The sequence below is a fragment of the Megalops cyprinoides genome, chromosome 7 (genome assembly GCF_013368585.1).
Source record: "Megalops cyprinoides isolate fMegCyp1 chromosome 7, fMegCyp1.pri, whole genome shotgun sequence".
Lineage (NCBI taxonomy): Eukaryota > Metazoa > Chordata > Actinopteri > Elopiformes > Megalopidae > Megalops > Megalops cyprinoides.
In genome coordinates, this window is record NC_050589.1 from 25,373,411 (window position 1) to 25,399,370 (window position 25,960).

At 39.5% G+C, this 25,960-nt stretch overlaps 1 protein-coding gene across 4 annotated transcripts in view; it reads right to left on the bottom strand.

Annotated features, from left to right (window-relative positions):
* Positions 1 to 22,207: 22,207 nt before the first annotated feature.
* Positions 22,208 to 25,960, bottom strand: part of arhgef10lb (Rho guanine nucleotide exchange factor (GEF) 10-like b) — a 91,414-nt gene continuing 87,661 nt past the window's right edge. For all 4 annotated transcript variants that reach the window (XM_036532780.1, XM_036532779.1, XM_036532778.1 and 1 more), the window contains 2 exons: positions 25,502 to 25,624; positions 22,208 to 24,237 (listed from right to left, as the gene is read on the bottom strand). In XM_036532780.1, the coding sequence (XP_036388673.1) occupies positions 23,696 to 24,237; positions 25,502 to 25,624 (665 nt within the window). In that variant the 3' untranslated portion in view covers positions 22,208 to 23,695. The remainder of the gene's footprint in view (positions 24,238 to 25,501; positions 25,625 to 25,960) is intronic.

Consider the following 25,960-nt stretch of genomic DNA (forward strand, 5'->3'; position numbering starts at 1 on the left):
TGACCTGCTCTTACTAGTACTCGTTACGCATACTAGGTGCTTACACAGTTCAGAGTCATATGTGGATTAGATTTTCTGTGTACATATAAAAAAAAAACTTTTTGTGAGTTAGACACAGTTAACAGTAATCTCAAACACCTTACTCTGCACATGCAGATCGTACAGTCTGGAAGTCAGTCTCAATCAAAGGAATACAAAAATAAAATGGTATTTAAGAGTGGCATGCGGTGGAAGAATGCAGTTCATTCTTACTGTTCTGCGCTGGATACTTGAAATATAACAGAAAGAATGAGAGTGCATCATCAAAAATGGAGAACAGGGCCACAGGGGAGGCCATGCCATTAAATGGCCCTTGCTCTTGAAAATGTGAGGATTGCTAAATGGATCAATGAGTGGTTCTCGGCTGTTTGTACGGTACAAAGAATGGTTATATTGTGAGTGCCTGACATCAGCTCTTTTGCAGGCTGTTTTAAAAGCTTGGTTGCTAGCTAAAACTAATATCATATGAAAATGAGTGCCTTGCATTTATTGTTAATGGAAAATCTCCACTGTGCTAATGTCCCTATCACTTCTTTTTTCACCAGCAAAATAAGACCTATATTGTAATTTGTTTAAAAAAAAAAAAAAAAAAAAAGATTTTTTTTGCCATTTTGAAAATGTGAAATATGCACATGTCGGAGTTTGATAAAAAAAAAGAAAGACAAATGCTGAATTTTATTGCATGTATGTACTGTTTCAGACAATTCCCTTTGGCACCTCAGTTATGGGACTTAACAAGGAGAAAAACATAATGGTCTTAACTTATTTAGCATTTCCTCTCATTTAAAGGAGTGTGTTAACATAAATTATTTCATTGAATAAACAAGGAAAACATGTGTTATTCAGGTAGCAGTGACTAATGTATGGATAACCATGTGTTTTATTCAAACCTTTGCTTGTAGGAAAATGCTATAAACTTCTGGTGCTCTAAAAGAATGTGATCAAGAACTGAAGTGCAGAATGTATAAGGAAAGAGCTTTCACCTTTATGGAGGAGACGTCTAGAAGTACATGATAGGGGACCCCTTTATTAGGTTTTAGCTGCACATACATTCCCAATAATTAGAAATTACCAATGAGTTCATGTTAAAAGTCTGTGATCTTATCACTTATCAAACTTCTTTTGATGTTTTGTGGCTTATTGCAGGTGGCACTCCAGTTCATTCTTTCACTTTGTAGTATTCATATCACGATTGCATTTCCATAATTTATGGCTCACAAGCTACGATGGCTTTTCCCATCAGTGTCCATTTAAAAAAATCATTGCCTTCGCTAATAATTAATGAATATCATTCAGAATTACTAAGTGGCGTTCCAAAGCATTTGTCTCAGCATGAGAAGAAAAAGTTTAGTCAACATCCCCAAGCACTTTTATCAGCTGTGGAGCTCTACAAACACATCCAAACCTTCCTGAAGTCTTGAGGAGACAGCCAAATGACAAGGTACTATCCCTTGCACTGTGTGAGTTCCTCAGGTGAAAGTTTTCCAGTTTCAAACTTTGTATCAAAAGCAGGCAGGGCTTGTGGGATAACCTGCTGAAAGCTGGAATGATGGCGCACCAGCTAGCACAAACTGAACGGAGCACAAAACACATTAACCAGACACCACATCATGGTGCACTATACTGAAATTCACGTACACAAACACGGCCAAAGATCACTCAGAGAAATAGAAGAATACTAGTAATGTTGCAGTGCACATGAAACAGAACATACATTTCCAAGACGTTATACATAAAAAGCAGTTGTCATTCTTTGACAGCTCAATATGTGTACATGTTTATTTTCAAGCTCCCTATGTGTGTAGTTAATTAATATTCATACTAATGAATACTAAAAGGCCTCTCTTGCATCATATTGCCTCTAGCAGTTTTGTCAGTTCTCTCAGACTGTCAGAATTTCACATTTTTCTCCTTAATTATGTTAGTAATAAAGTTAGCAGTAAAAACCGATTAGATCATCCTGTTTAGGCTCCTAAAAGTGCAAGTACCTATAATGGAAGTTTAATAACTGAACCACATACTGTAATGTTGTTTTGCATGGGACAATGCATGGAACAATTTGAACAATGACATGGGTGTAAAAGGTGATGAAGTGTCCAATAGTATGTCAGAGGAATAACTGAGGTGTGAGCTGAAGTAATAGGGTAAATATGTCTGTTTTTAGAGGGGCGATAAAGGGGTAACAAACTAAGACGTTTCAGTTGTACACTAACTGAGCAGTGTGGCTAAGCAATGAAGCTGTATATGTAAGCATTTTTCCCATGGGTGAATACAGAAGCTGCCAAGATTTAAAAGAACGTCTTATCTCACCTGGTTGAAAGGCTGAGAGATGGAAATTCCTACACACTGATGCATGGTCTGTTACAATATGCACATGCAGGGAGTAGACAAAATAATTGACAGACCAAAGAAAAAAACTCTTATTGGTCTGTCAATAACTCTTACTCTTACACTTATTTTGAATGAACTAAATTGAAACTAAAAAGGAGTCTAGACATGTGTGATATTAAATGCTAATAACCTATGCATTCCTGCTACAAAAACATTTTAAAATCGATACTAAATGTAAATTTCGAAAGCAACAAGCATGAGTAGATTTGACATATTTTGAAATAGGTCAAATGTTGGTGCCCAAATTGCATGTGTCAGTAACAGAAACTGCAGAATTATTTAATGTGGCAAAGGGAACAGCGTCAAAATTATGCCAAGCAAGAAAAAATTGCATCAGGAACAAGGAACAGTGGTTGCAAGTGGAAGCTCACTGACAGATATAGACAGACACTCAACAGGATAGTTAAGTTAAGTTATGTGCGAAGTGTCCAGTGTGATATTTGGAAGTTTCAAACTGTTACCAAGTTTGTGTATGACTCCTTGTGCTTCAACATGCAGAATACTAAAGAACAGCCTTTTTAAAAAGTTACATTGCTGGAGCAGTCAACAGGGTGGTGACATCACACAAGTTCCCACCTCTAGTTAAGGAGCCTGTGACTCAGCCACTGTTTGTCCCAGAGTAGCTTAATTTTTGTTTTTATTGTACTTCACTTTATTTGTGTATTTGTCACATTTGTGTTCCTCTGTGAGACTGTTGTAAACTGAGTATACGGTGTGTACTGTTGGGTGCGGACGCCCGGCGGTGCAACTAGCTGCCAGCAGGGGCCACTCTAAGTTATTTTCCTGTTGTCTCTTGTTTTATTAAAGTTTGTCTTCCCTTTGTTTTATATAATTCATACTGCAATAAGAGGCCATGGGCATTGTGCAATAGGTGGTACCAAGGGGACTTTTTGCTGTGAACTCTGATTGGGGTGTGGCACTTGAATTTGATACTTTTATCATGGTCTATTTATTAGTGTGGGGTTTATCTTTGTGAAGTGTGCTATTAGCCTTGGTACAGTCTATTGTCTCAATAGCCTTGTAGTCTCCTGTCATTTTAAACCAGAATCAGTTTTTACTAATTTATTGACTCCCCTACCCTATAGCCCTCTGTATTTAAACCTATGTTGTATGTCATGTTTTGACTTGCATAATCAATAAAGCCTTGTATGACTTTGTACATCAGCAGCCACCTGTATTCCTTCAGTAGAATAACTTGTGTGCGGCCAATTGCCAACATCAGGGTTCCTCCCTCCCTTCATCAGGGAAATGGTGTAGTCCAATATTAGGAGATCTTTAAACAAAGTGAGGGTGGCACTTGCACCTCCCCCAGGCCACATATTCATATTATGTTTTGGTGTCACCCTAATTTTGTCTATCACCTGTATAATTATACAGTGTGGGTGTATATGCGATAGGTTAGAATATGTTTACTTGGTTAGCATTTAGGATTCATGGTATAGTAGTGAATGCTGATCTGAAATTTCAGACTAATTCTCCTGAATGTTAGAATTAGGACAGGATCTGGGCTGAAAGAGGATGGCTTACTTGGTTGATGCATAAAATCCATGGGCATTTTAGAGTCAATCTCAGGGAAAGTGTTGGATGTGCAAATGCAGCAAACATTTTAGAAAAGATAAATTCACAAATGCTCAGCACGTCCCACCAAGCCATTTCCCTGAGTTTTAATTTGTCATGAATCCCCAGCAGCCTTTTAAAGAAGTGACTCAGTAATATTTTCTCTTGCTCTTTTTTTCAATTAGAAATCCTCTACTTCGACACCAGTGACATTTTGTCCCTGTTCCTGTAACATTGATCTTTTTAACAAAATCCCAGGAGGTGTGGAGGGGGGAGGCAGTGGAAAAGCAGAATGTGAAACAGAATGAGTTTAGCAAACAATTGCTCCTTGAATTAGAAGCATAAATTTGTGATGAACTGTTCTTATGAATTATAATGAACCCAACACAGGCAAGCACTAATGTATTATCAGCTGTTAAATCCAGAGGATATCCATTTAACTAAGGATCTGTTAGCTTTGATCACCACATTTCCCCAAACAATACATTCTCTTTACTTCACCTGATTCTAAAATGAATTTTTTTAGACTTCAGTATCAGAGAAATCTTGCAGACATTGGGCTTTTTTGGTTACACCAGAAATCACAGGTGCTAAGTAGTTTTTGCCTGTGATTGTCACCTGCACAGCTGTCTCCTGACACCCATTACAATCATTTGCCTCTGTCACAGAAGTGTTATTGTTTTCAACCCCTTTTAATTGCCGCACAATAATGGGGTAGGTGAGGAAACTGTAAACATCCACCAGGTGTGATGTCCACATAACTAAGATTGACTTCCCTCTCCTGTGATGTAGCACATTAGTCATGTGCAGGGGATGTACACTGAGCTGCTACAAAATGTAAACCATTAGGACAAGTCCAAATGTAAAACATATGCATGTCCCTTCTTGTATTGTCATGGGAAAAAAATGAAAAAAAAAGTCCTGTTGTCTCACAACTGAAATATATATGGCACATGGTTTTGTTTGGGATAAACTGAGTGTCATTATTAATGCTGTGTCAGGTGCCATTGTAAAATGAGTAAAGCTAAATGCTGCTCCAAAAACCAGCACTGACACAGCTGGGCTGATCGTTGCTGGAAAGAGTTTCTCTGTATCATGAGCTAAGCCACATATTTAATGTTGTTCACCTCCCCTTTGTGCCTTGCTTTTCATTGTGTTTTTGTCCTTCATGAAGTCCTTGTGAGTGTGCTTGGAGAAACTGCATGCATTGAACTAAATCCTGAAGTGGGGGATCATGACACAGAGGCATTCGAACTACAGATTTATAGCAGGCAACAGAATGGCCTAACAGAGATGTGTTGGTGTTGGTGGCATTTTTGCTGCTGTTAGACACTCATGTTTGCAACAAACCTGATGCACGAGATGCACACGTGTCAAAAGGAGTAACATTTGACATTTGAGGAGCAGCCACTGGCCATCTTATTTGAACCAAAACTAAAATAAATACAAAGTTTGCTTGGTGAACGTGAGCAAGTTTTGATGTGTCCATTACGTGCCCCTGTCGTTAACGGACTCCTGTGGGACTCCAGCTGTTCATGAATCAGAAGTCAGACCGTTTGCTGTGTTAGTAATGGAGTGATCTAGCGACGCCTACTCTCATGAATCTTGAGGAAGTCAGGAAACCGGAGAGGAAACGCTAGCGACGGGAAAGCACAGCGATTCATCACATGTCGGACACAGCTTTCATCGGTGCTGTCTTTTCTTCCCATTAAAAAATGATAAGGAATAAAACTGGTTCCTGATATGACATTTCTTTTTCTTTCATCTTAGGTATTTTCTCCATAGTTGGTCATTAAGTATTTACTGGTTCTATATTTATCCCTGCCAACATTTCTTTAGTTGTTGTTGTTGTTATTTTGGCACATGCATGGTATCACAGCCCAGAAGGACATATTTTCCCCTGAACATAAAGACAACTCTGGCATTTTAATATCTTTTTTTAGAATGCCAGCTTGCCTTATTGATATTTTAAACAACTGCAAATGCCAACACATTAATGGTAGAGTAACTAAATGAATGAACAAAAAAAATATATACCTAAAAATAGCATTAATTAATGGCACGACAAATTTTAGAAGTAAGTGAGTAAATGCAATGCATTTTCTTTACCTGCAGTTAATTTTGCAGTTAACCATGTCAATACAAGGAACACTGGGATTCCAGGGCAAAACGTCTTCTAAAAAATTCTGTTACAAGTAGGTGAGGGTATAACATGAAATTTGGTATACATACATATAGTACACGCTAAACACCCATTTCCTGACATCTGAATGATGAAAGTTGATTAATTACAAACCTCTCCTGTTTGACTTGCCGCTGTGACACTGCTATTAAGTTATTGTTGTAGACCCCCAACTACCCAAATTTTAAAGCTAACCTCAAACCAACACTAACTTTTAATGTAAGTACAGTGGTTATGAAGCTACAAATTTCGCAGATTGCCCGTGCATATCTGTTACATTGTGATCATAGTAAGTGCCTCTTGTAAAGTGTGCGTGTATGTGCATGCATGTGCATGAGTGTGTGTATGTGTTCATGAAACCATGTAATTACGTGTGTGCTTGGGCGACATACCCCTTCCATCTTTGTGTGAGCATCCTTGTGTATTTTGAATTCTCAGAAGCTATTTAATGTTTTAGTTGTTGGTCCAGGAAAAGCAATAACAACTTCCCAAACTGCCAGCTCAGCTCTTTCCACAGATGCTGTTCAACTATTTCAGATTCTAATCATTCCCATGAGCTTCCTTGAAATACATTGTTCTCCTGTTTCTGAATCACCCATCAAATAGCCCTTATTCATACAACACGGACAAGAGCAGGAGGCTTGCATCTGCACTTCCCACTCTTGCGGTCAGTGATGGTAATTTATATAGCTGTAGTTTTTTTCTTATTTTATTTATTTATTCATTTATTTATTTATTTTGCAAAGCCTGAACAAGGACATCTCTGATGCTGGTGTGAACAAAGTCTGCAAGGTCCTGAAAGGTTTAAAAAAAAAAAAGAAAACAGACCGTTTTTTTTTCTCTCTCTCTTCTTTCCAGAATCCAGTCTTTGAAGTGTGCAGGGTATCCAGTGCTGTAAAATAAATCCTGATTGCGTGACTGCAGTGTTTTGAAAAGGTCTTGCCATTGGGTGACACAGTGGTGGCAGTGATGACAAAGCTCGCTTATTTAAATCTGCACGACACAATTCCAGTAAGAGGCTCTCTTTCTAATGGCACGGTTCATGGAGCTTTGTCTCCATTGTGTCTTATGCTGCATGCAGACAGGCCTTGAACGCCCAATAGTCAGTGAGGTAACCTCGGTTTTCAGAGTGCTGCATTTTGCCAGAGTGAAAGGTGTACACTGTGGGCTATCTGGGACAAAGTGCACCTAGAACAGCGGGTCTGAACCAATTTCATTTATATGTACTCATTTGGCAGATGTATTCTTGTCTGGGGCACATAAGTGCATATAACAAGACTCCATGAGCAATAGCAAATACAGACAGAAGACGTCAGACCACATTTCAATGGAATCATCATTGTGACACACAGTGCTACAATAACTCCTGCCATAAACGCAAACCATGAAAATACAGACCAATTCTTACAATAAACAAGACATCAGTGAAGTCATTAAAGCTGGGCCAGCACTGCTGTTTTAAAATGGGTGTAAGCTGTCACCAGTAGCCAGTGAATGGAAATCAGCAGAGATTAGATGTGGAGGCATTTTTGCAGGTCATTGATGGCTGAACAGCAGCATTCAAAGCTGAGCTGTAGAAACATGTAGAAGTCTGATCACAATGGCAGGGACAGCAGTGAAGAGAGAGATGCACTAGTCCAGTCTATGTATACATAGTTGAATGACTGAAAACCCTGACATCTATGCACTGCTGTTTGGAGATCACTAATTTGCTCATGATACCTTATTTGCCATTCTTTCATGCTATGGAGCAATGTGATAGCATTTAAAGCAACCTTTACAGTCTACATTTTGACGTCAAAGCCTATTAGTCTTTCTGCACAATGTTTGGCATTTAAGGCAAAGCATTTGCAAAATACATTATTTGTTCCATTTCATAAAATTGCCAGCGTTAGCTTCATGGCAGGTTATTGAGGTTTTTTTTTTTTAATTAATAAGGTGCTTTGCAAATCCAAATGTCAGTTTCTTTGTGGGTGGGTGTACAATAGCACACAATCTGAAAAGCAAGGATTGAACAGCACGTTCTGTGCCACTGCCGTTGGCCAAAGACATGCTTGCGCCATGCAATTTGATAACAAAAAGAGATGTTGTGGTCATTTATAACAAGCAAATGTGTTTTGAATGAAAGGAATGTCTCGTATTACAGTCAGAAACACTGGATCTTAATTTGTTATGAAAGAGGCCATTTTTGTGCTTCCAGGACCAGATGCTGGCATTTTGCAAGATGATATTTGAAGTGAGACAAGGCAGCCAGAGGAACTGCACTTCAGATTTTTAGTTTATTTGTATTACTATTAGACATTTACACATTACACATATGCATTTACATATACTGTATTTGTACAACTGTATGTTTACTGAAAGAGGCAATTCCAGTCAGGTACCCTGCTGGACACTACAGTGGGTGAAGTGGGACTTAACCCTGCAATCTGCAAATTACTAGCCGAGGTCTGTTGCCACTACACATTGCTTCCACCCACAGCGAGTTAGAGAACCATGTGGGAACATGCCCAAAACAAATAATTTCGGACTGTTCAAATATTCAAAATGAAATTACAGGAAAGAGAACCAGCCCATTAATCAATGTGTGTAAGCAAGCATAGCTCTAAGGATGGCATAAACATATTTTAACAATCCAAATGTATTAGTAAAAAAATACATTTTTTGGAAAAAAAAAAGCAGTTACCAGGATAAGCTAGCAGCAGAGGCACGACAGCTCAGCATAAAAAACCTAAGCACACTTCTTTATGCTGGAAAGAAGACTAGGCAATTAGGATGATCTAGGAGCAAGCAAGTGCATGACAGGCGCTCAAGTGTCACACCCTGAACCTGAATGGAGTGTCCCCATTATTCAATTACAAGCTTCCGTTCTGCTGACTGGCCCCAATTCAGCATGGTTACCTTAACGCATCTCATTAATCCTGACAAACAACGGAAAAGCAATAACATGCTGATCCCGGTGCATTTGGTAATTAACTTTCATAACCGCCACTCCTAGACAGCGTAAACAATCATTATTGAAGGGAACAACAAGCTTTGAACAGATGCAGGAGGACTCATTTCTCCTGTCCGGGTAAGTGACAATCAGATATGTCACATGACCATAAAAATCATGTCCTTGATGATTAGGAATGCTACAGACGACAATTCATTCAAATAATTCATGCTGCTTTTTAAGGCGGTGTTGGACATCGTTGCCAGAAATGAGTACAGGAACATGACAACAAACGATCAACATTTAAATGATCATAACATACTATCCAGTCCATGATGGCTCCTTATTTTGCCTCTATGAACAATAATAATTATAATGATAACATTCTTTATTTACATAGCCCTACCCAAAATAGTAGTAGCAATAGTAGTTGTAGAATTCTCTTTTCAATTGTTATTTATTGTCATAATCATTTTGGGATTAAAAAAGGAGCTAGGCTTTGTCTTGAGAGATGTAGAAAGATTGAGAAATCAGTATAAAAGCATAACATAATAATACTCAACCATATCACTGTCACTAGGACTAGTACTGAAGCATCCCTCATTCATTACAGTCTCTATGCAGAACTATTACTTTTAATTCATCCTAGAGACTGAAACAGTGCCATTGGCAGGCATACAGTGGCTTTATGAGTATTAATTATATTTTATATCATATCATTAATTTTTAATTAGGATATTGATTTATTGGGGTTGAAGCCTGAATCATAGATTAATTTTCATCTTTGGCTCACCTGTTAGCATATATCTGTTTGCTCTCCATATCACTTTTTTTCCAAGAAATGTTAAATCCTGAGATGGTCTTGTAAATACCATGACCTTATATAGGGTAACTTAAACATATGCTGTCAGTGTTCTACCAGGAGCTGAAAACCACAACCCTCTGATGATAAGATGAGTTACTAAACCACTGCTGCCAATATGCTTCCATAACTGCATTTACCAATTTTCTCACCAACTAAATGAGGTAGGACTGTTCTTGTTCTTGGTGCATGATTAACAGTCTTAAAATGAATGAGTGTTACATAACAACATTAACATGAGTGAGATAATAACCAAGATGAATGAAAACTGTAGTGTTACTATAAAAAAGAAATATTAGTTTTGCAGTGTTATTGCAAAGTTAAAGACAAATCATAATGTGGTCGGATTCAATCTCACCCAAATTATTTGCCATCCTGAGGCAGGTTTTCCCTCTGCTTCTTTGCTCAGTGTCTCTAAAGTCAGGGTAATGTTTGTATCCACCCCCCCCCCCCCCCACACACACACACACACACGCACACTCTTCCTTTTTTATATGCAGTTAACTTTTGAGTGGGATTATACAATTCCACAATCTTTCTGCTGTCACATCACCTGATTATATCTTATTATATTTTTATCATGAGTGCATGCGTGTGTGTTTTGGATGCACCATAGATGGATGTGCATGCTACTGTATTGAATAAAATGCCTGACTTACCATTTAATTGTGCTGTGAGAATAAGAGTGCAGGGTGATTCCTCCATTGCCTGAAGCTTTTTAAAATTTCTTCAATCAGCAATAGACGAACTCAGATGGATAACCCTCCCAACCCTCCCATGTGTACTAGGCCTTCAACATCATGGTAAAGCACTCCAAAGTATTGCTGTTCTTTGTAATTGTCAGAAGTATGGCTATTGCCGTCAGCTTACTGAAATCCATGCCTGCCTGGCCTGAAGAACATTACTTATGTATAAGGATAATAATATCACAAAGACAACAATGCCCATCTCAAGCCTAAAAATTCAGATGAGGTTTCATTGCCTCTTAATACTTTCTCTTGTAAAAGCAAACATATTTACGATCATTTGAGCATGAGCTAAAGCATGCTGGAGATGTATAAAAGCCACTGACTACCATTAAGAACTGAAACTGAGGCAGTTATGCCCTTGCACAGATGCATTTGCATAGCATAGGCCTCAGGCCAACACCGAAACTAATGTAGGCTGCAAGCTCAGTCCCATCACACACCTTGGGCTATTGTCGCATCTTATCTGACTGTTATGCCAATTATCCCACACCACTCACGTTCAGGAGGGAGGGAAAAGGTCAGTGATTACACTTCTGTTGGGGATGGCCTATGTCTATCAGCATGAGACAGGCAAGTTTTATTTCTCTCATAGACAGAGAGATACCCTATGGCTGTGGTGCTGTTCCAGACCTTTCACTCGATGAAGACCTCCTGGGTTGGAGTAGCGTGTTCGTCTCTTCATTTCACATGTAGGAAACAAGCTACCTTTAGGGAGGTGATACAGCATGCAGGTGTCAAGAGTTTATCATTATCCCTCATTTTTCTTCTCTGCACCAATTAATTACTAACGGTTGTGCCTCCATATTCCATTTAACCCCTGTTCTTTCCAGACACACCTCCCTCACCTATCACTTCCCTTCTGGATTACAAATGATGTACTTGAAAAAGAATAATATCAGTGCTTTTATAACTAATTCACAAGCTCCTTTTTATATGTTTATTTGTTCATCTGTTGTGAACAAACTGCTAAAATAAGCACACAGAACAATGAGTTTGGGTCCTTGGAAAAAAAAAAATGGTATAAACCTGCATCTACTGTACCATTTAATTGTGAACAGAAGGCAAATCACATAACTTCCCACCATGATTTCCAAATTCTGTTATAATGTGTCAAAAAGGTAATATTTTCTTTACATGAATTCATCTTGTAATTGGCCATTGAATCACTTCGAATGAAAATGAAAAAAGTCTCATTAATTCCTATTATATAATTAATGAATCACATACATTACTCTTTCTGGTAAAAATTAAATTGAGCTTTAGAATATTAAACATCAGTGGTATAATTAAATTCTCCAGTGAGGATTGTACACCTTGTATAATAATGAACAAAACCAAATCAATAGTGCAAGGAATTGCACCTATCTTGCTCTCTGTTTCTCTCTGACTTGTATTTTTTGCAAGTAGCCCCTGGAAAACACTGAAATAAATAAATTAATGAACTGATACCAAGAAACAGCAAAGTTCCCCAATGAAAGCAGATGCTTCCTGTATATGCTCTTTCTTATGGTTGAAAATGTGCTAAAGGGGGAAAAAACACAATGCCCTAATGTCATTGAGGGTTTGCTCATGAGTTAAATGAGTTTCTTCTGCCTGCTCTGAAAATACAGGCTGAGGCCATGACACCATCAGAAACATTATTATCTCAAAATGCGACTATTTTTCAAGTGTGTCTGCACTGGGGTCCCCTGTAAGGAAATGTTTGCAGAGAGCTTTTTTTCATACTCCACCTCATTAAGCCTCACTTTACTACTCTGCACACTGGAGAACAAGATAATTCAATCTACTACACTGAAATTCATTGCCACACTTCCCATGTCCACGTGGCTGAGGTTTGTTATTCATAGCACAGCAGATTACAAGTAATAAGGCTGGTAACAATATACAATTACCAGTACCGTTGCTGACAAAGAGACAGACAGGAAGACAGACAAAAACACAAGTGGGTTCAAATAACCACCATTCCACCTACTGAAAGTAGAGGTAATGACTTCCTTTCTAATTCACTATATTCACTATGCCATACCGAGACGGTGATGTTGTGTACAGGCATATCTTTCATTGTTCCTGTATGTTTATGTCTCTGTTATTGAGAAGCAAGAATAATTGTACATCTTAAGCTATAGTTGTTCATTTTCGTTAGACATACATGTATCAAGTATATTACCTTTCAGACTTGGTAACTGACAATAACTGATATTTGTATGTATAACATATATTTTCCCTCAATACATCACGTTGCTTAAATTTTGAGTTTCATTAAGAATGTTGTTGTATAATCACTGAAGCAACAGGAGTGTCCTTACCATTGCTTACAGTCCTTACTGTTGATTACAGCAATTTTCATGTTGCAGATCATAGTCATAATCACTGACAACTGTAACATACTATCCATTTTGACAATATCCATATTTACATCCATATTGATAATTCATGACTATTCCATGTTCATAGAAATTTACAGCACAACCTTCCAGTTTTATGTCCTTAAAGTGCTGCAGCATACTGCTGCCATTCACCAGTGAAGCTACAGGGTGTGCATTTCCTCAGTGCAAAATTTTCTCATATGGTTTTGCAGCATTAAAATTTACTGAGTACACTGGTATGTAAAAAAAAAACATACCATTAATCGCTATAAGCTTAATCCATTCTCTGCAGCCATTTTTAATGACATCCATTCAAATGAGGCTTAAGGAAATGAAGCTAAGTTTAATGAATGGTTAATATGCACCCACACAACATTGAGGAATCACTCAGATAATTGCCTGTGCTAATATACATTTATAGCCTTTACATTACATTATCAAGCTTGCTAAACTGTGGTAGGAGCTATAGATCTGTTGACACCTTTAAATCTTATTTTTAAGCGGAGGGACACAACTCTCAGCTAAACAAGGAACTGGCAGACATTGGAGCATATCTGAAAAAAGAACCAGTTCACAGTCACAGTGCAGGAGCACTTGAATGGAAGAGTTAGAAGTCCAATGGTCAGTGATGAAAAGCAGCAAATGGAGGATCAGGTAAAAGAAAACCTAGTGTCTCCATGTCACATGACATCTTCTTCAGAATGAAGAAAGAAATTGTATAGCATGGTGTGCCATTTTCTGATTTATGCTACAGTGCTTCCTAATAGGATCTGAACCAAACTGAGTGCAGGCTATTGTGTGGTATGTCCAGCTATGTGTGCCAATGAATGGATTAGGTGCGCTTATGTTATAGCACATCCATTCACAGCTTTAAGAAAAAAATCAGACAATGGCTTCCTTATTCATATTTTACCTGCATGAGCATTTGTCAGATTTTCCAAGAAGTCCCAATAGCTGTGTATAGGCAGTGCCTCCCTTACCGCAAAGAATCTGCCACCATTTGATTGCCAAAAGCAGAACTAGATGAAAAAAAAAACAGCCTTAACATTTTATAAGCTTCTAGTCTGTTTCTAAACATAGCTCAAGAAATTTACATTAATTCCTATTTAGCTCATGAGATTTTATTTTGTATTATAGACAATAAATTAAATGGAAAATGGGCAATGCATTGAATTTGTATAACATGCTTAGACATGGTTTTTCAGTTACTGGCACTGTAAATTTGTAACACTAATTGTATAAGGAGTTAGCAGCCACAGCTAAATTAAATTTATTGTAGTCAATATTTTGAAAACAAAAAATCAAATTGCGAAGATAACATGGATCAAATATTTTCTTCCATTGCAAATATAACCTGAAATCATGCCTATGACTATTTTGATGGCAAGGCACTTTTAATGACAAAATTGTGCATGTAGGTCCTCATTTAGCACTGTGGTCATTTAGCCATCACTAAATGCTACACTCTGAATCATTTTGTTGTAAAACAAAACAGCGTACAGAACGGACCACAAGTGGCAGGTGTTCAGTTTGGTTTCCTTTAAAAATAGGCGTGATTACTGTGGAACGAAATTATGGTACTTTTAGTTACTGTTGAAGATAATGACATGCGTCACATGCCATTTATTCTGTAAGCCAAAAGGCCTTTGGAACTATTTAAAGATACTAATTACTAAGTGTAATCTCAAGAGTAATGCAGCTGAATAAATTGTCATGTTTGTAAGGTAAGAAAAATAAAGTGTGAAGGAATTTTGTAATGGATGCCTTCTGTAGAAGTGTTATTAAAATGGAATCTGTCAGCGTTGGAGCAGGTGGTATACTTTCAAACTTACTGTTATTTGATTTTGTAGCTGTTTCATTACCACAAAATTGTGAACTTCCTGGTGTAAGTGTGAGAAAAAAGAACTAATACCGCACTGGTATTAGGTGAAATTTTCAAAATTAATTTGATTGATTTACTGGGAAAACAAATCTGTAGAGGGATGCTATTCACATTTTGGAGATAATAGACTTGTCTCTATGAAGGATTGTTTTAGGCTCTTAGCTAAGTTACCGGTATCTATGCAGGAAAAAGCAATAGGCAAGCTACCAGCATCCAGCTGATCACTGTTTATGCACAACTGTCCTAATGTGACAGGAATTGTTTTGAAATATTTTCCCCGGGGGCATCAAAAGTCTTGTTTGCTTTACAGGAAAAAGTCACATCAGCAAAAGTTTCATTCCAATCACCATAAACTACTGTAGTCAACTGGCAGACAAATGCAATGAGCACACAATATCCAAGTTAGTTCATATGCATCAACTGAACAGCAACAGCATGCAATTGTAATGTATTATGGTGTCAGTTCTATTAGCTCTGGCTTGCTTTCTGTGCATGACCTGTGTAAAAATTCTCATTGAGGATAATACATTCATGTGTTCTAATCATCATCATCTTGGAGGAACCAAGGGGTAGTGACAGCAACACGTATGAGACTGTCTGATGTCACTTGTGTATAGTGACATGGACTGAGATGCTGACACTTGTGTAAAATGAAATGATTCAAAAATACAGTATACCTGTCTGTTTTTGTTTTAAGTGATGGATACCATACCATAAGAAGAAGTTTTATTTATTTATTTGTTCTTTTTTTTTGGGGGGGGGGGGGGGGGGGGGGTGAGATTACTGTAATGAAAGAATGTTGGCCATGGCCCAACCTCTAAATGTCGATATGCTCCATACTCTGGGGATGTGCTGACTGGATATATATCTTATTTATTTATTTTTTTAATATAATTACTTATTTATCTGAGGCACACAAATGAGAATTAATGACCATTATGTGAGTTTGAATCTCTTTGTGTTGTTAGCCAGTGAATTGAGTTCATGACAATCTCATGCTAATAACAGTCAGGTAAATAACCAGTTAGCAAGATGTGGAAACTTCCAGCCGTTGGACATACAGTCATAAAAAGATTTGTAATTTTCTTTTTGAAAACTTACTTGTGAAAGTTTCAGTTACTTTTTCTGTTAGCATTTTTAAGACTATTTTTTTCTTGTGTTTTATTATATTTTTTATCTGAGGTAAATAAATCAAACCTCAGGAATATGTGGAGTGTGTTTCTGCCTTAGAGAGAGAAGAATAAGGGCCAGTGCCCACGCAAAAGAGTCTCAAGGCGTACCTTTTCTGTAAAGTGCTCTTTCACTGAAAAACATGCATATCAGACTGCTTTGAATTTACTAGAATAAAGGACATGAGAACAGGCACAGAGAATTCAGGAGAGAAAAGAGGTGACAAACAGCAAAGTAAGAGCCTTTCAGTTTGTATACCAGGGGAAAAGTGCAGAAGGTTTTTTTTTTTTTTTTTACATTCGAGTGAAGCAGCCCTTTATTGCCATACTCAAGATATATTATTTACCTCCATATTGTTCTCTGGAATTCATCCAAATTCTACAGAGAGAGGAAGAGAGAGAGAGCACAAAACTCTGTAAATTGACTGGACCTGAATGCTAACGTTCCCATTTCGTTTGAATAACAGACAAAATGTAGGCATAAAAGTGACATGATAAAGTGTGAGATGCCAGGAGATGTTTGTCTTGGCGATAGAGGTCACACCAAGATAGCAGACATGGGTTACAAAGCAGAGTGTGAACTGAAAGTCACCCTTGAGAGGCTGAACTGTTCTTATCAAAGAGCTTACAGTTTAAATAGAGTTTGCAAAAAGCAAGTATTTTAGGAATTAAGTCTGAGTAGATATACTAAACAATACCAGGTTCACTTTTCCAGGGCCAGTTATAAATTCACTCACACTTTATAAGATATAGTATCCCTATGTGGTTTTACACACCTGGTATTTGAATTATACCATGTCAATCCACAGTTCAGAGCTGTATCCACTGTACCAGTGGTTTAGAATGTCTGCAAGATACATAGTAAGTAAGCCAATGCATAGTCCATGACCACAAATCAAAATTTGCACCATTTCTTTTAATACAGTATTTTGTACTATGCAGTTGCACATGAGGCCAAAATATACATGTCTGTTGTACACATGTTCTATAAAGTTGATATGAATATGAAAAGTTGAAAATGATAAGCTGTGCACATGAATAAGCCTCAAAACCAAAGGACTGTAGGGATAAACATTATGTTATAGTCAGCGGGTAGCAACTGCTTGTGAGTTATGCTCCCAAGAAGTATGGTTATAACCTCCCATGTAGAGTATGGTATTATAGTTATGCCGGATAATTAATTAGCATAATGATGTAGTGTTTTTATACTTCTGAGTTTGCATGCCTCGTTTCAACCACCTGTGCAGCCAGGCCAGACAGGGTTGCCTGGGCAGCAGTGTGAAGTTGAGCCAGACCATATTGATCATCGACTGTGTGAGAAAGATAAATCATTTTGCTGTGTGATATAGGCATTGCCTTTTTTTCTCAGTATTGTAACAGATAACGATCTGCTGACCTTAAACGTGTTCACGTGTGCCAATAGACTAGTGTGTGTGCGCTGCAGATCTGAGTTTGTAATTATTGAATTAGAATTTAAATGATCTTCTTAAGGTTACTGCTAATAATGAAGCATGTGGAGGGTACTTTTCCAGAACAAAATGATATGCTGCCTTCTTAATGTGCTATGACCAAGAGTATTCTAATCATTTGTAACTGCTGAATATTCTGTACAGTTGTGTTATTTAATTTAGATATTTAATGTATATGGTCTTTGAAGGCTCAAAGCTCTGTTTCTATCCTCCAAGCATGCAGAGTGTATCAGCTGGTAACAAACCAGCAGTCACCCCACCCTGTAAGTTTCTTCAGCTTATTGGCTGAAGGTTAATTGAGGCTGGGCTTCATTAGTACCTGGAGAAGATTACTGCTGAAAGTGGTGTGGTGGGCCAGCAGGGTGCAGTTCTCCCTCTAGACCTAGCAGAAGTCCAATGCCCAAGGGGACACTGAGCTGTAGGAGATGTTCCCTTTCAAACAAGATTTTCCAAGTAAATTCTGATGCACTGTGGCCATTGCAGATCCCTCATACTGTTTTCAGTGCTCTGGCCAAACTCAGAGGCCCATTTAAAAATCACCCATTCCTTCCCTCTCCACCATAACTGTTTTGTAATGAGCATTCAGCAGCACCATTGCCACCATACATCACCCAGGTGGGTACTATGCATTGGTTCTTGTTGAGGAGGTCACCTCTCTTCACTGTAGAACATTTCAGAATCCTTAAAAGCACTGTATCAGAGGTAGGAAATCCTGAGTGCTCAAGATGCATCATTTCATTTTAATGTAAGTGACAGTTTGCATGTGGTTTAACAAGGAGCACCTCCAGAAACAGGATCATTTAAGGTTCATTTTACTCATTTAAAGTTAATCTTAATCTAACTGAGAGATTAAGATTTTAGATGAAACAAAAACCAGAAATATTTTCAGCACTGAAGGACCACAGCTGCCTTCCCCTGTGTTACTGTATATAAATGCAATCCACTATCATTATTATGAAACCAGTTTCTCTGCTGAGATCAGTAAGGTATATTCTTTACACCCCACATGCACATACTTTACAACAGCAAAGCATGATGTGACTGACCATGCAGGTGGCCAGGTGTGTAGTAGGGGGACAGGTGAGAGGAAAAAGTGAAAGCAGTCTCTGTGTTTTGGTGGTTTCTTAAGGAGATGTGAGGCAATAATGAAGACAACAGCTGTGCTGTATGAATTTGTGTGTGTGTGTGTTGGAGGATGGGGGGGTTGTCATGGTGTGATGAGCAAAAATGCAATTTAACTTTGAAGTCAGCATGACCAACTAGACATTATATATATTCCTCAGGCTGAGGAGCCGAGAGTCCTCTGCTTTCAGGCCTGTTTGAAAGGAGCAATGATGGCTCTTAATTTCATCAGCTGTTTTCCTGAAAGAAGTATCATCGTCAGTCAGTGGAAACAGAGGCTTGTCCATGAAGACAGACAGGGGAGGAGGAAAGTTGCATGTGCAAGAGAGACAAAAAAGGTATGAACTGTGTTCCAGCCATGACTGTTTTTAATATATTAAACATAATGTGGAAAATAAATATTCACAGCCTTCATGTTCTTCTGGTATAGCAGAAATAAAGACTATGCTGACTTTAAATGCATCACCTGTAATACAGGAATATAAACTGATAGGGTAGTTCTTCATACATTCCAAGATGTTTATTTAACTGTTCCTTTTATGCCTCTGAACACACTTTCAAGAATCAAACACTTTTTTAGCAGGCATGGGCAGCTTGACAGCTTGAAAAGACAGCTTGAAAACATCTTAAAAGTTGGGAAATCCAGAAGAATTAAAATAGAGACTCCCACCTCTCCAACAGGAGAATTTTCAGAGAGTATCTGGCAACCCCATGATATTCATAGTATTATTCTTCTGTGTTGTTGTTTTGCACAATTGTTAAACTGATGGTTGAGCCACAATCCAACCTTTACAAGGTAAATGAATAAATTGAATTGTAAGTGAATAAACTGAATTGTGTTACTGGCCTGAAAGGCTGGAAGTTGTTTTAATGAGAGTAACATAATTGAGTGATTTAGTCAAATGAAAAAAGGTTTTTCATGCGGGAGGATAAGGCCAGAGTTTTTTCTTTGCATATCATTCTCAGAATCATATAGACAGGTAGATTACAGCTCTGTTTATTTTAACCTCCGCTATGTGAGCAATGTGAAAAAAGAGAAAATACTGGCAGCCATTGACAACATCTCTTCATACCTTTGAAGCTTATTACAGAAAATGATCGTGTCTGGTGCATTACTGAAGTTTATGCTATTGTGAGCTTTGCTGAAGGGTTCTTTCAAACTAGAATGCCAACACAAAGGTTTCCCTTAGTTGAAATTGAATCCTAAGGAAAAAAGGGTAATATCTTTCCTCAGAACATTTCATGATTGTAAGGTCTTGACGAGCTTGGCTCTGGGACATTTTAACAGTAAGGCATTGTACTGATGATAAAGACCTGTGAGGTTTGTGAAACTGGCTTTATGCATCTATCTCTCTCTCAGCTGCAACAGTGCCAGGCACTTAAAAGGTCATGGCAGACCTTTCTTTTGTACTGCATATCTTAAGCTGGCAAAGCAATGCATCATTATTATAAGCCCTTTGCCCTTTGATATCGCTGCTTCATGCGTTTGGATGAACTTGTGCAGCAGCAGAAGGGATGGGGCTCTAAACCAGAACCCCAGTGTCGCTGGCTGCTTAACTCCGCCACGGCATCCTGGCATCCTCTGTGCACCGTGGCAGCTGGTGGTGCTGTCAGAGGTGCCCCGAAAGGGCGCGGTCTCCTCTGCTGGCAAGCCGGCATCGAGCAACGGCGCTAAGAGAGCCAGCTGTGTGCGTGGCATTAGCGAGGTGGCGAGAGTACACGGCTGCCTTTGCCAAAACACGTTCTCCATGCCTAGGGGAGTCTCTCCTTCTGTGAGAGGGCTCCACCGAACTGAGAAATCACGTCTTCACATTCAAATCAGATGAACTGACGGACAGGGCGAATTATAGAAGCTCCCCCAATAGACTGATTGAGCTAAATCTGTTTGCAGCCACGTTGAAAGGATTTATTCCATAGCAACGGCAAGGAAATGGTGAGTTTAATTCAATTCCAAAAAAAAAAAAGTTGAGTTGAGACAGAAAATGGAATACCAACAATCAGCTTTTGTCAATACATTTTTCTGAATTGCGACGCTTGCATACTGAGCTGTACATTTTTCCCTCTCTGGTTAGGCAGATTGCTTTTCTTTCGAGACCCACAGGGTGTCCCGCATTAAGGTACCACCACCGCATTGTCTTGCGAAACGTTCAGCTCTGTGGGGCTGCCTGTCTCCTATCAGGAGGATGGCATGTCTGTGAAAGCGCAGCAAAGCACCCCTGTTATAGAGCCCTACAAAGATGCCAACCCTAACTGTGAAAATTCCTGCAGCAATTCAAGTATAACTGAAACTACGATGATAAGCATCATAATTAATGTACCTTCTGAAAGCCAAGCCACATATTGTAATTTTATGCCACCCATAGATTAACCATAAATTCTATTGGTGAAGTTGACCAAAAAAACAAGACCAAAAAATAACAATTACATAAATTGAATTACATGAATTTAAACATAGGCATAAATTACAAATGCCCACATACTCATAAAACTGTCAATCAGCAAGTGAAAAAGTTGTAATCCAAGAAATGAATTGCTGTGGTTCTAGTCTGTTTTTCTTTCATTTCATTTGTTTTTGTTCAGCGATTCTTGAAGGCACTTGAACTGCCTGCCTTATTATTGATAGATTGCCAGTTTCACTTCTAAGAACTGATGTAGAGATTTCACTTTCAGTTTCGGACTTGGTTTCCGATCACATAATTTATCCTATTCAGTTTCCTTTCTTTGTCTCTGCGGTATTAACAGTAAAAGATAGGACTATATGTGCCTCAGCAATATCCTGAAAGTGGACCAGATATAACCAGAATAGATCACATCAAAATGCATGCACAATTACCTATGCTTCCATGAAGATGTTCATCACTCAGGTATGACATCATTGGCTACACAATTCTAGCATTCGTTTGTCAGGTTCCATCTTTTAAAAAACAATAGCTGAGCAGCACTAAGATGAAATATATCTAATGTAATGTAATGCAATGTAATGTAATGTAATGTAATGTAATGTAATGTAAACAGTCCTAAAATTCCATTAGGACCATAATAATAGAAAATTTGATTGGAAAAAATTCTCTTTAATGTTACAAAACATAACAGGAGTGTGCCATATGCCCTTCATGTTTAAGAGTGTTTACATAGGTTTCTCAATTAAATACTTACAGCTGGGTTGTTATTCAATTACATTATTATTCAAGTTACTCAATTACATTATTTATTCTCTTAGCAGCCCCCCTTATCAAGGGCAACTTATATGACTCACATTGTTACATATTATTCACATTTGTACAAATGGATGTTGAAGCTGGTCAGGTTAAGTACTTCTCTCTAGGTAGCACTATCCTACCCAGGAATCAAAACCCTACAATCTCTCAGACATGCCCCTGGGCAATTTGAGGGGCAAGTACATCCGTATATCCAAGTAACACAGGCATTTTTGTTGCCTGCCACCCCCCTCACCCCCCCCCCCCAGTCACACTTGTTTCCCTGGTATGTTTTAGTGCCTTTGAGATGCTTATTAAGAGGCTTCGTGCAGGAGCAGCTGCTTTCTGCGAGAGATAATGAGAGTGCTAACAAGAACAGCGAGGCCCTCATAATAGGCCGTGTGACATAAAACGGCTAACTACCAAGGAAACAGTCACTGCTCGCCTCGCTCCTTTGATGAGAAACACAGAAGCTGATTTCAGGTTCTCCACTGCTAATGACGCCTGCTCATACTCATAACAAGGGCACTGATGACTGCCTAATATTGATGAAGGGCGCATGATTAGCGTGTCATTAATTCAGCAGGGCTTTGTGTGTGTTTAGTCCTATTCTGGGCTGGATGATAACAAGTGGCGAGAGTGTTTATTTTGTGAACCGGCCATGGTTTGCTCTGCCTCAGATTGAATTGTGGGTATTGTGGTTTTTTCATTGCAACTGGGAGGTCCTGGAAAATCCAATCAAACTGGAGCTGAATTTGAAATTTCCATATGAAAAACCAGTGCTCGTACCTGTATAAGACATGTTGTCTTTATTTTACAGCAAAGTGACACAGTGGAAAGTGTACCATTAACATGAAGTACCTGTGACAAAATAAACATAAAGAGCCGGGCTGTGCTTTCAGTTCTCTCAGGGTTTTCTCTCTGTCATACCTTTTGGAGCAGCTGGAAAGAAATCCAAGTCCTTTTTCCCTGTGTCCAGTTTTCGAAAATTAATGACAAACTGCTCAGAACAGGATACTTTGCATTGCCAAAGACAAAAATGTGCATCTTTTGGCGTGGAGGGAAGAGTTCACAGAGGTTACAAATTTATTAATTAGACAAACAGTACCATTAATCCTTATTCCCTTAACTGTCATTCAAAGATGTCTGTCTTCCATAATGTGACAAAACTGGCTGCCCAATGACAGTGCCCAAGCTGCCCAAACTGCCCAATGGCAGTTCCATTACTTGCTTGCTACTAAGGAGAGTGACAGTGCGCTTGTCACCATTCCTAGATGAGGGACCAGAGGTGTGGGTTCTCAAACGACCTGACCCCTGATAAAGTTTTTTTATTTATTTATTTTTTTTAAATACACATTCAATACTGCTTCCATAGCTGTGGAAAGCCGCCTTCTTTGAAGGGGTGATCCCTGTCAGGGGACAGCATTCTGTGTGCACATTTAGTGTTGTGAGTTCAGTCAGATGGATGTGCTGAGGCCTGAGCCACACACACAAGCATACGGTACATGAGCCTTGTGTGTGACCTCGATCCTCAGTGTCGGTTGCACCAGCACATGGTGGGATGGACAGGAGCACTTAGAACAGCCAGGACAAGTCTGCCTGCCTCCTGGGTGCTGCAATTACGAGTCTACCTGCCTGCTGGGTGCTGCAGGTGTCTTTCGTATCATGCACGTCTTGGCCTCCAGACGGAGGGATGAGCACTAGGCTGGTAGAAAGAGCTGCCTTAGACTCTCTCTGACAGTAGTAGGCCTTGCTCCACACAGCGTGTGACCACCTCAGACAGTCAGCGGGAGCTGCCACACCATAAGCGTGCTCTCATTTGTCTCCCCGCTGCCCGGTGTAGTCCCAGAGGCCCCCAGGCGCCGGAACCCCCGTCCCCCAGAGATGACCGCCGCCGAGGTGACCCTGTCCCTCCTGCCGCCCTCCCTGGTGGAGGGGCGTCCCCGGACCCACACCTCAGGGTCGTCGCTCAGCTCATAGATGGAGCCGTCTTCCAGGCTGTGCTCCAGAGACTCCAGGGAAGAGTCTGAGGCCCCGTCCGGCCGGGCCGTCAGGACTTTCCCTGGGAGCTGTGCGGTGGAGCGCAGCCGGTACTGCAGCAGCACGCCCTTCCCCTTGCGCTCCCTGCGGGGGGAGTCGCTGGGCTGCTGCAGGGACTCCTGGGAAGACGAGTCCATCCGGTCCTCCCCTCCGCTTGCTGAGTCTGGGCCGTCCACCATGGAGTCCCGCTTCAGCAGCTCAGGGGACAGGGTGCTGTAGGTGGCCACCAGGAAGTCCACGGGGCCATTGTGAGCATTCAGCGATGTCATTCCCTTCCCTATCAGAGACACAGCACGCAGTACATCAGTCATCATCTTTCCCATCTGGAGACATTGCATAAGGGTGTTTGGGCTCAATCAGCAAGTCCATTAATCAATTTTTTTGGTACAGTGCTCCTAACAATACCTTAAAAGCAAGACCACTTCATCTACTTGGATGAATAATGAGTTAACTGACTTGAAAGGAAACTAAGTAGCAACAGGAGCACACAATTTTCAGTATTACCACACGAAAACAGGCATAGATTGTAGATCAACTGAAGGGCCTGTATATTAGGGTGCCCCAATACACCAGGAAGATTCATAACTACACCAAAAGCAAGCTGTTTGATAAAAAAAAAAATGTTTTTAAATGACTACTCACTTTCTCTCAATAAAAACCATCACCTCATCAAGGACCAGGCATACAGTCCTATTATTTCAATATAATAAAAATCTGTCAGATGTATAATTTTTGTTATGTACACTATTTACATTAATGTGTCATTTACAACAGACAAAGCTGAAAACTCATCTCTTCAAGCTGTATCTCTAGTCTGCCTTCCACTCTATCTGTCCTATTTATCCCTATTTTATATTAAAAAAGAACTCTACACTAGTTTAGAACTTAGCTCAGTGTCTTACTGACCTCTTGTAACACTTTTCAATAATTACTCTCAGTATAGTGATGCAGTTATTTGGAAGTCGCTCAGGGTAAAAGGGTCTGCTAAATCACGCAATTTAATGTAATGTGTGTTACACATATTGGAGATCATACTCAACAAAGTAGACTTACAGAATTCTGGGTAAACCTCCCTGCTGCTGTACGTAGTGTACGCTGCAGATACAGCTCAGTGCTGTGTTTTACATGTTATGTAGGATATACCCCAAAAGCTCTGATAAAACCCAAGATTCAGTCAGAACCAACAAGCCACCTTTGAGGAGAAATGCTGTGCAAAGCTAAAAAAAAACACCTTATAACACTTATCCCTTACTATGGCTCAGCAATTTTGAATCCAGGAGTCATTTTATTGTAATATGACAAAAGATTCATGTTGGACAGTGTATTTTATTGCTGATTGAACAGCACTTTCACTTTAGATAGAAATTTATGAATTGTGGGCTAAGTGTAGATATAGCTTACAGCTCTAACTTTAGTGCTGTGCTTTACCTGTTATTCTGAAGATTTCCTGCTGCTTTGACTCCTGTTACTTAGTTATATGCCCTGCAGCTGTAAGTACCAAGATGCTGTATGCACCCATGTACCTCAAGGCTATGTTTTACCTGTTATTTTGGGGATGCCCTCCAGCTTGGGCACAGGCAGAGTGATGATTATGCCCTGGGCGGTGCCCACCCACAGCAGCCCCTGGCAAATGAGGAGACTGGTGACGCGCACAGTCTTCTGACCTGTGGGACAGACACAGCCGTTAGCAGCACTCCACTGTTGCCTACACAATCACTGTCACCTCCTCACCTTATCCGGTTTAACACCTGCACTGCATTAGACTGTGTGTGTGCGCTCTGTGTGTGAATGTGGCTATAGCATGTGGACATGTGCATCTGTATGAATGTGTGTATGTACGCACACTCACGTGTGTGTGTGTGTGTGTGTGTTGGGTCATATCGTTTCCCCTTTCCCTAGCCATGCGTCGCATGTCTTAACTGGAAGTATCAGCGAACGCCATTCCAATTTTCTCCCTCACCGCTCTGCTTTTATACAGTGCCACTGTGATTGTCTGTGGT